General features: G+C 40.9%; 1 protein-coding gene across 2 annotated transcripts in view; it reads right to left on the minus strand.

Moving 5' to 3' along the window:
- Positions 1-11533, minus strand: part of dscama (Down syndrome cell adhesion molecule a) — a 78577-nt gene extending 67044 nt beyond the window's left edge. For both annotated transcript variants that reach the window (XM_028982684.1, XM_028982685.1), the window contains exon 1: positions 10932-11533. In XM_028982684.1, the coding sequence (XP_028838517.1) occupies positions 10932-10974 (43 nt within the window). In that variant the 5' untranslated portion in view covers positions 10975-11533. The remainder of the gene's footprint in view (positions 1-10931) is intronic.
- Positions 11534-12015: the final 482 nt, after the last annotated feature.

Below are 12015 nucleotides of genomic sequence, written 5' to 3' on the forward strand. Positions count from 1 at the left end.
AGCACTAGATGAATCATAATAAAGTATAAATAATCCATAATAATTACACAATGACATGGCCTCAGGGGTGGACTGTTTGGGATTCCATGGAAATTGTCTTACCACATTCATTTCAACCATCATTCAATCAACTTCATCGTCATCATATTGTTTTTGGAAAGAAACAGAAAAAGAAGAGAAAAAAAATCTGCCTCTACAGCAGCGTTCTCCAGTTCAGACTGCATTAGACCTTGGATAGTGACAATAAAAAGTCAAATGTTTAGAAATGCTTACAGAAACATAATATATTGAAGAAACCTGTGTCCCATAAAGAGGGTAACTACAACAAAACATGGACATTTTTCCAACAAATGTGATGTGGTAAAAATGTGGTTGTGGGCCATGGTATCAGTTTATTAGAAACATTTATTAGCTCTCCCGAGGCAGACCTTTTTCTTTGACTTTAATTGTTAACTATCTCAATTAGCTGTTTTTATTATTCAGAAAAAATGACTTAACTAAAGTTGAACCTGTGTCAGTGCAAGATATAAAAACAGTATAAAAACACTATTACACAATGTAAGGTAAAAGAGTCAATGGGGGGATTATAAAACAAGGGCATCATAAGTATATTAGATAAGATGGAAGGGCTTTAGTCAGTAAGAATAAGGTAGGATGGTGATTGTGCATTTGCCAAGATATTGGACAGGCCCATAGTCAGTGGCAACAGTGGGATGACTCTATTGAAAAGTCTGCATACACAAACACACCCTCACACACCCTCTCACACACATAAAGCGGTAAAAGGAGTGATGTCAGTGATGTGGACATTAAGATCTCTGACTGCCTATGGGTAAAAGCTATTCTTCAGTCTGTTGGTTTTGCACCTGATGGATCTGAGCCTTTTCCCAGAGGACAGTATGTTGAATAGGTGGTGGTTAGGATGTAGGTGGTCTTTAATGATCACTCTGGCTTTGGAGGAACACCTAGAGCTGGCGATGGATTCCAGGGAGGGGAGTGGAAAGGCGATCACCTTCTCTGCTGTTCTGGAGACCAGAAGGTGTCTCTTCTTATCGGCCACTGTACAACCAGCATATTATGGGATGATATATGATAGATGATGTGAACTGTAGGCGATGAAGAGAATTCTAGGAGTGATGCAGGTGATGCAGGGCAGAGTGGAGGCCAGTGGGGGAAGGCATTATGTGCTTTAGAACCATCTTCTCAAAGCACATTGTAACCACGGGTGTTAGTGCAATGGGTCTGTAGTCATTGAGGACACTAATGGTGCTGGGCTGGGACTATTGTTGCAGGCAGTGAGGGACAGTGGCTTGAGGGAAAGGTTGAAAAGTTTGGAGAACACAGGAGCCAGCTGGTCGGCACAGATTTTGAGCACACTCACAGGTATTCCAGTAGGACCAACAGCTTTCCTCTGATTGTCCTATGAGAGTTTTCTCAAAGCGGGCAAAGCATCATTTGGCCACTGGACAAATGACCAATACTGAACTCATTGGCTTTGTTAGACCAAGATGCATCTTTTTAAAATGAATTAAATGTAAAATATTTAGTTATGTTATATTGCATTTTTTTATGTTATATATTTTATATGTTTTATATGTTATATTGCAAAACATCTGTCTGGTCCTTGTCCTATTTTGGACCTTTGAAAATAGATTTTTTTATATAAATGTTGTTCCAAAACTGACCCATTAATGTGTAAAATTGTGTTCAATTTAACACATCCTTTCTTAGAGTGTACATTTGTATGTCTGAGTGGCTGGGTGGTGTACATTAGAATTCTGTGTGGTTTTCAAGATTCTGATGTTTCTGCAAAAGACATATCACTTTCCCAAAGAACATCATTGAACAATAGACGTGACAAACTCTTACACAATTAGTCCTGAGAGGTCAACAAGTTGATTAATACAGAAAAAATACCACACTGAATCATCAAATTTCTTTTTAAACCATTTTTCAAACCAATTTTATGTAGGACTGAATTTTACAGCTACTACTGTTGTCTGATCTGGCATGGTGCTCCTTGTCATGAAAACAGACACTATCAAAGGTATTCTGAAACACTTAAATAATAAATCAGCTTTTCTTCCCATAATACAGCACATGATAGCACACACAGTGCCAGAAAATGCACTTTTAGTGTTCTGATTCTGTAAATGTGTTGATCTGTTAGATCCCTAAGAAAAAATGTTACATCTTTATGCAAAATGTGTCAATAAGAGAATTTAAATAAGACTTGTCAGGGTTGAACAATTAATATCATATTAATCAAAGTCATGGTAAAGATGACAATTATAGGAAAGTATAGGAAATTAGAGCAGCCACAACTGGATGATCTAGTGTTTTTTATATCTATGTGGGCTTTGCATACAAACAGTGTTATTGCCTAAACATACATTTTTACATTTACAGTATCAGTAAGAATCAAGCATTATGAGTCTAATATTCCAATACTCTAATAAAAAAAATAAAATAAACATTAATGTAACGGGCAAGATGCATTTTAATTCTATGGTCTTAAAACAAGTAGTGAAATTCTGTCAATTTTTGCTAGACACTTTATTTTGCATTATCATGCTTTTGAGCTCAAAAATGCATCTGATAAAAATATTCAAACACAGGTACCACTCTGTCAGTTTTCTTTTTAACGTCAGATTAGTTTTTGGAAAAGCTTTTTTACATTTTATAAACAACATGATTTGCAACCCAATCATACGAACACAAAACCAAATGTGTATAGTGTCGGAGTGTAACCAGCCATCACTGAGCACTTTCAGAACTACTGAGGCGATTCATTTAAGTAAATGGGCAATCAATACTGACCGGACAAACAGCAACAGAAATAGCCTGGGCATTAACCCATTAATCCTTCTGCTTGGCAACAGTGGGGCAGCCTCTGTACACCCGGCGCCCGCGCTTTACCAAACTGTAGACCCTGTCACCAACACATCATCACCCTCCACCATATCTTCTCTCGGCAGTTTAGGTTACTGGGAGTGGGGTGTGGGGAGGTGTTGGAGAGGCGACAGCTTGGTTGCTGCAAATATTTGCCATCTGAGCCACGTCGGCTTCGTGTCTTTGGACGAGAGCCTCTTTCCTGTTTGCGGCCACGGCATTGTCTGTGGCGGGATGTGAAGCCGGGGTATCCCCAGTGGCTGCGACACTGTGACAGCTTGTGTCAGGAGCTCAAGGTAATTAATGCAGCATTTGGAGCAGAGCCTGGGGAGGGGGAGGGGCGGGTGCGGCACGGCGGCCATGTGAGTAAGCATTCCTGCCCCTGGCCCGGGGCTACGGTGGGGAGAGGGAGAAGCAGCAGTGCCGGGGAGCTGCTTAACCATTCGCCCACTCCCAATTTGCTCTCATGAATATTATAAGCATACATGTATGAGTTAAGGGATTCCCACTCACGGCCAATCAGTGATGACAACAGTGTGAGTGAAAGGGAGTTGACGGCTCGGCGGGGGAGGCAGGGTGGAACCTTTAATCCCTAACTGGAGATTGTGGGAATATCACATCTGAATACAGGTTGGAATACCGTTTCCATTTAGCCGGAAGGTGCTAATAGCCCCGGATGGGTGGGCACCGGCGGCGGCACCAAATGAGCTCCCTGCGCTTGCACCGGCACAGCTGCGAGCGCTAATGCATCATCAGCTCTCACCCATTACACATTTACACTTCTCATTTCACGTTTTAGCTGGGGAAGCCCTGCGCTGCGGCTCGGTGGCACGTCTCCATTTTCATCTCTTCCTTAGACTTTACAGCCATGGAACGCATTAAAAAATGGAAATGTTGATGAACAGTTTGGTAAGATGCTGGTTGGAAATTAATTGCTGGCCTGGTGTGAACGTCCTGCATCTCCAGCTTTAGAAACGGCTTCATTCTTCTCGTGCAGCACCCCCTCCCCCTCCCCAGTAACCTATCCAGCCTGCCTGCTTGCTCTCCTCACGGACAGCACTACTCCATCTTGAGGGAAAGCCTCTGCAGTGGAGTGTCCTTCTGATATCTCTGGGGTGGGCAGACAGGAGGAGGGGTCACTTGCCATAACTGTATCTGCAAACTGCAGCCAAAAAACCAGCAGAAACCCTTTGCAACTCACGTGGTCCACCAGCAAGCCCCCCATAATGGTGCCCAGAAGAGCAGAAGAGGAGCGAGGGGGGTGGGGTGGGGAGTATGGTAACGACGCCATCTTCATCATTCTAAGATATTACCCCCAGGACTGCATGCCCAATCTAACAATAAATCACTGTCATGGACATTTGGCAAATTGAGGCTATGCAAGATACACAACAGCACGGAAAACCGGGAGATCATGGGGCAGAGAATTAGCCCTAAAAATGACAACATGGCATTTATATTCTTTTTTAAATAAATATATATAATTTTATAATATATATAATACTAATAAGTAATTCAGTATATTCAATACAAATTGTAATTCTGTGTTAACTGGTACTCAGATAAACATTGCAAATATTCATGTTATTCTTTCCAAGATTTTTTAAAATAAAAATAAATCAATTTAAATAAAAGGTGTTAAGTGCATTCCCCAATGTCAGTCCAATGGTGCGCTCATATTTAATATTTTCAGGACATTTAATAGGAAAGCCTTAAAAACTGCAGGTTGGCACTTCAGTCTCAGGTCATCTCTCTTCATGCCTGTGTGGCAAAGGGACATTCGCTCCATAAAGCGAGGCAGCCAAGCAGATGTAAATGTATTCAGAGCATTTAGTGCTCAGGATTAATCGAATTATAATTTAATCATCTGATCAAACAGCAATTAGCATAATCACTTCTGGGGAAGGACTGATAGAAGCAGAAGCGGAGGCACAACAGACCTCAGGCAAGCAACACTTTAATGAGACATTTGCGGCGCTCTTTGAAAATGTTACACATTGCCGTGAACTGGAATCATGCAAATTTTCTGACCGTCAAACATTAACAATTAAGTGGCATAAATGGATTCAGCCGTCAAGCAAAACTGTTTACACAAAATGGAGATGGCCAGCCAAGGAGAAAATGTCTCGGTAGTTAAAAAAGAGCACCAAAGGGAAATAATTAGCACATACTGTCTCTGTATAATTAACAAATATGCAGACTGGACCTATACTTGATATTATTTGAACATAAAATTGAAAATATCTTTCTTTTAGTGGGTACAACAATACAGAAACATAAATGCATAGCATAGATATTTAAAAAAGATAATATTTAATTCATATGATTGTGCACATAAAAACATGCAGTAGAATTTATGTTGAGTAGAAATTAATAATCATGAAGCCATCACTGATTTAATTGAATTGAACTGTCTGGTACACACACTAAAAATTCACCTAAAATCTCCAAAGAAAATGCACAGAGCGTAAAAAAATGATAATTTACAAGCCCTCCTCATGGTGCCCATGTGCAGAGCAGGGGAAGGTACGCGTCGGCCTGGCCCCTGTCAGCTCTTTTTAAGAAACAGGGAGTTGGCGGGGCGAGATGAAGAGAACTGATGTGTCCCTCACCCGCACCACAGATCAATCACTGCTCTGTTTATGGCCGTTTGGCTGAGCCCAGCATTCTAGTACTCCCTCCAATGTTATAAATGAATTTGACCTAGTCCGGAGTGTTGACAATGGAGTGGAGACGAGAGGAGAGATGGTGGGGTGCTGTGGGGGCTGGGCTGGGCTGGTGTGGAACGTGCAGACGAGCTCCTGGCTTGTCGCAGAGCGCATGCAGCTCCAACCCTCGCACAGCCTCTACTCTTCCCCCAGTGGCTGCACTAAACATGGCTCTTACCATCTCAGACCGTAGCCATATTACACATACTGTATAAAAATCAGATATCATATGAGTCCATCTAAATTAGGACTGGGGTGTCACCAAAACAATTTTATCAACTGAATCTCTCTACATTTAATCTAAAATAATAATGTTAATCAAAGTAAATATTGCTAATACTGCAAAGGGTTAGTATCAATGTATGTCCAACATAATTGCACATTCAGCTCTAATTTTGAGCTGCGATTGTAAAGACAAATTAAACACATAGACAATAGTATTTCAATAAGAATTCTGCCGCCACCCAACAACTAAATGTTCAATTTCAGTTTTTTTTTTTATAGGAATTTGCCTTATATGTCAAATATTGCTTTGACATTCTTTTATGGAAAAGAAGAAAATAATCATGTTAGTATTTCCTCTTTAATCAACACTGCTGGCCTCTGCCATATTTAGGCAACATTCTGCAGCTGTGAAGAGACGGAACATTAGCCTACTGCCCCACTTCTGTTTTAGCATATTTGCATGCTGACTGTATTTAAACATTATTGCCTATTACACATTTTTAATATTTAATTTGAAGCAAATTAAAAACATTTTAAACCAGAAAATCTAAATAAATTTGTGTACAGTCATAAACATTCTTTTTTGTTTTTCTTACATTGAGGTTTTTATCAGGACATGCAGAAGTTTTCACACCAGACCGGATTATTAGGCGTCTAACTCATCAAAGCTGGAGATAATACCCAATCCCACTGCATAGCCCGGTTCTGTCAGCCTGTTACCAAACATAGAATATTCCCTAGTTCTGCAGACCTTGGGCCTGACTGACACTAAGCCATGTTGGTAGAGAGGAGCTTGATGTGAATTAAGAGGAGGGGGCACGCTGATGAAGCAATCTGCAGCCACAAGGAAGAACTGAAGACAGTGTTCCATAATGTAATGCACAATTTAAAGAATCATGAGCAAACAAACTAACTGACATTCTAGCAAAATAATGAAATATGCGGTGGATGGACTGGGTTCATATTTTATCATTTAATAGGTTTACCCCGAAACAAAAACATCTCCATCATAAAAACAAAATTTGTGATGTGTCCTAATCAACACAAAAATGCTCAGCTGACCACCAACTGACACCAACATTAAAACGACCTGCCAACACGTTTTAAGAAGATTTCTCAGACTGCTCAAACAATTCCTGGTCACATTTTGAAGTGGTGGGTAGTGTTTGCCTAGCAGGTAAGGAGCAGACTCCTGATTTCAAATAAAATGGATTCATTTGGGTCATCTTATTTTTAGTAACTATGTGAACAATGTGGAATCATAATTAAACGTATGTATCACAGAGTGTGTGAAATTTGTAGTACTGTTATGAAAAATGCAAGTAAAAACATAACTATGTTCTGTGAGCCACACCCTCTACCATGTGTTATATGGAGCAAACTATTATCACTGCTACACTGTTCTCAGAAAAGTAATTTTACCAAATCATGGATGCATTTCAGAAGTGGTCAAAATATAAACTTTTCTTCTGTTAGCATAGAATGTTTGAAATTTTGAGCATGAGCTTAAACTAGATGTTACTGGTTATGCTGGTGGTATTGGCTGTTTGCTGAATACTGCAATAGCGAGAATGCAGTTGTGGATAATAATGCCCATGCATATTAATATCACAGACCTTGACTGCATGCTATGTTGTGCAATATATAGCAATATAGCAAACACAGCAAACAGATAAAATGATGGCCTGTGGCTGCATTATGGTGTTTGTGTGCTTGTCATGGCCTGACTCTGGAGGGGTCATGGGATATTGTATGTACATTGTTGTGTTATGTCCTGTATTTAGTGCTTTTGTTTCAAGTAAAATCCCCTGTCTTGTGAGTAGTTGTGCAAATGCGTCCTTCCTGGTAGGTCCAGCTCCTGCCACCGCCGTGATAGTGCTGACTTCTGCATGTTTATATTTAAAAACGTAAGAATTTACCCTGGGTTATTTATTTAATACATATAATTGACAAATGTACACCACAGCCTCAGCCTTTCTCGGTCCAAACATCACTGTCACTATAACCTCGCAAACCTCCAACAGAAAACCATAGCAGCAGAAAAAGCACAGATTGAAACATTAACTCCAAAATTCAAATATTGAATAAAATGCAATGCAAAACACCAGAAATGCATGCACACACATCCAGAAATGCAATTGTAGCTTAATGGTTAGTAAATAGTCTGTTTCCATGCTGTGTTTTAATCCCTTAACACACTGAGTCCACAAGCATATAGAATATATGCTTTTTTCATCAATATAAAGGAGACAAAACCTTATTAACCCAAGCTGCAATATATGTGTGTGTGTGTGTGTGTGTGTGTGTATATATATATATATATATATATAGCTTAATACTACACTTCCATGTGTTCATTCCATGTAGTTACTGGGTGCGTTGTGTGCACTGCATAGTCAGTGATAGAAAAGAGCTGTCTCTGGTGCTGATTTCTGGAGGAAAGACCTGCTCCCTAGGATGTTAATTAACAAAAAGCACTGAAGGTTGCTGCATCCAAAGTAACATGTTGTGATAGCAGAGGGTCACAAAAGGCACGTTTACTACCGTCACTACAGCCCATAAGACCATATGTATCATGCTGGAATGGCAGCTGGCTTCAGAATCAGCCGCTTCTCCGTTCACACATTGATTGAGATATCTGCTTACCAAAGCTCGCCTCCTGTCAAACCTAATCCGACTATAAACAGCATGCCAAGCATTTCATGTGTTCAAACACCGAGGGCGACCACAGGCCTCCAGAGAGGCTCACATTTCTCTCATCAGCTTCTTCTTCTGAGCACAAAAACACCTGAACAAACCGCAGAGCGACTCGCTCCGACACCGGCAACAAATTCAGGGAACTTCATGTTTCCAAAGCTTATTAGGGTCCAATTGAGCGTGTATCAGATTTGCCCCCTGGCATCAGTTTGCAAAAACAACATTATTCCCGTTAGCCGCTCTGTCTCTCCGAGGATGGAGCTGTTGTTCCAATTACATTTGTGTTTTAAACAAGAGACTGTGGCGAGAGCACTCCAAAACCTGAAGTGCCATCGAAAGCATCACTGCATGATTTTACATGCAAAAAAAACTCAATATCTGTTGCCTAGATGATTATGCCATCACATTATTACAAGCAGAACCAAAAAGAAGATATTTGTGAGATATTGTGCTGCATGATTATAATAAATGCACTGTAATTACACTGTGGGGTTACATAAAATATTTTTTGTAGTACAAATTAGGAGGCATTTTGCATTTACAGTAGATCTTCAGGAAATGCTATTCTTATTATTCTTCTGTTCTACAGAGTCTAAGATTTGATGTTTTCTTTTAATTTACCTTGTTTGAGCTTTTGAGTAACAATATGGTGGTTGCTAATCCGTCATGCACAGTGGAACTTCTGGAGGTCACTGGCACAGACAGTGGCCTTGTAAAAATCAAACCCACACAGCACTGACATTCATTATGGGGGTTTCCATAGAGACCACCTAAGGAGCTAAACCAAATAATAAAAGCCTTGTTTTGTCACATATCCAATCTGTCCTCACAAGAAAAAGATACTTACACTACGATACCTTCTTCCCACCCTATTTCCCATATTCCTGGATGGAACAGATGCATCGTAATGTTAATTCACTTAAGATGAATTAACTGCTTAAATTTATTACATTTTAATGCTTTGCTGGGCTGAGTTGTCCATCTATTCATCGTAGCAGAAGGATCCTTTAAACTCACCGGGGAATGCTGGAATCATGGGATGCTCTGAAATGTTTGTTCAAGTAATTCTCTGAACAGAATAGGACTGTGACAGTTAATGGGGCACTGGTATTGGGTGCTGTGCTCTGGGTACAAATTCAGGGGGATTCATCCTCACTGTATCCATTGTGCTAAACAGCCACTGGCTTCCCTCGGTCCACCAGCCCCTCGCTACAAAATGGTCTTCCTATCATCCCTGGCTGATGCTTCGCCGTCTCCCAATTCCTCGCGTAGCAGTATCCACTTCGGATTCAAACGCCCCTCTATTCACAGCACACAGACATTTTAAATGCCCCCATTTTCTTTTCTGTTCAGTTGTGTATCACCCCATTCCTCCCCCTCCGACACACACACACACACACAGCCACACCACACCTTCCACCACCAACCCCCACACCTCAAATTCACCCCCTTCTTATTTTAATCCATCATCACTTGCTGCGTCCAAGCGATTACAAAAGGTTTCACAATCTTAAAAGATATATCAACATCTATAATCATTTATACCAATTAAAATAACCATTTAAAATACATCCATGCTGCTGTTAACATGAAGAATTTGTTCATTTAATTTTTTTTTTTTTTTTGCACATTTTATCAATGGTCAAACCCATTTATGGGGATTAAAGCAGCTGCAGCTGCATGCATGAAAAATGGTGATAAGGGTTGAATGAAGTGTATTTATCACCCTCTGCTTTCCTGCTTCCACTCACAACATGGCGCATGCAATGCCAAAGAAAACAATCCATTCTCTAAAAATTCCCTTTTCTTAAGGACTTTTCTTATTTTGCTCAAAAAATGTTATATGGCAACATCAATTTTAAAATGATTCCTGTGGTTTATCTTTCCTCAACATACTTAAAATGTTATTATGAATGGTTCTGGATGATACTATACCAAACTTGCATAAAGACTAGAAATTACCACTGTCTTTGAATTGAATTATAGTCATATATCAACGTTAGCTCTTGAATTTCTAACATTAAAATATCGTTAAACAATATCTTTAATTAGAAAAATAAAAAAATACTCAGGAAATCATGTGATTGGACACGGAGTCTCAATTATGCCCACGTCTGTTTAAATATCGTTAATATCGAATCCATTTATATGTTTCTTATAACACAATACTGCTAACTGATTATAGACGATTTAACAAGGACAGTGAATTAAATAATAATATTAAAGTAAAGCATTGCATGTACGTGGTGGTGGCCCCACGGAGCCTCACCACCGCAATTCTTCCACGACATCTCGCCTTCATTCATTCATTCATTCATTCATCCATTAATGAGGGTAAACGAGGGTAAATCGCGCTAATGAGGGCCCAAACGAAGTTGATTACAGTGTGAAGTATTCCTGACAACTCACCATTCAAGATGCACTGGGAAAAGATAAAAGCCAATATCCACATGCCCCGCTCCTTTCAATCCCCAAACTACGATTTCTTCTGGCCTTCTGTTGAATTCAGTTCTTCATTTGCAGTGCGGTGGCAGCGGCGTCGCGACCATGAAGCCCGTCTCTGTGCGTCCCCCGTGCGCGCTTGCTCAGGGTCGAGCCCGCCGCTCAGTGCGCTGCTCTGCCGGGTTCATGCGGCGCTCGGCTCGGCTCGGCTCGGCTCGACTCGACTCGGCTCGACTCGGCTCGACTCGGCTCGGCTGCTGCAGTCCAGGTGCGATGCTGAGTCAGACCCGCGGCGGACAGGTGGGATGTCAGAGCGCGGCACCGGAAATAGCGTCGTTCGAAAGCGCTGCCGTCGCAATCAGCGAATCCATCAAAGTCACTTTAGTCTAAATAAATAATGAAGCAAAAAAAAGTTTCCTCGAAAAAAAAGTCAAGGTGTAGCCCGCAGAGAGCGTGGACGAGGGGGCGAGAATTGTTAGCTGCGCTCCTTTAAAGTCGGTCCCTCATCGCCACCTCTCTCCTTCCAGCAAGCAACAAGCAGCAGGCGCATCTTCCCACTGCTCCTCCGGCTCCCAGCATAACGGAATAAGCCCTGTCCTCCTCCTCCTCCTCATCCTCCCCATCCTCCTCCTCCTCCTCTGCGGCCGCACTCCTTCGGCGCCTTAAAGGTGCAGGGACGCTGCGGCTGCCGGACGCGATATATCGGACACTTATCGACGATGAGCAACACGTAAGTCTGGTAACTGTTCAGATTTTTTTTCTATTTATATGCATGCATTATTCTCCCTGAATAAACAAAACAATATAAAATTGTTATGTACAATGTACAGTGACCACAACAAGTACAGGAAAAGAAACTGCTAATACTTTGCACAAATAATTAGCTTCTTAGGTGGTATAAACCAGTAACAGGCATGGGCAGATATTAGCTAAGTTAAACGTGACATTTCCTTACTAAATTATCTTAATTGGAATTGTGCCATTTAACACGTTTTTTTGTTGTTGTTTGTTCAGTCTGTAACCCCCTAGGGGTGTGTTTGTTCTCATGCAG

This window comes from Denticeps clupeoides, chromosome 6 (genome assembly GCF_900700375.1).
Source record: "Denticeps clupeoides chromosome 6, fDenClu1.1, whole genome shotgun sequence".
NCBI classification, from domain to species: Eukaryota; Metazoa; Chordata; class Actinopteri; order Clupeiformes; family Denticipitidae; genus Denticeps; species Denticeps clupeoides.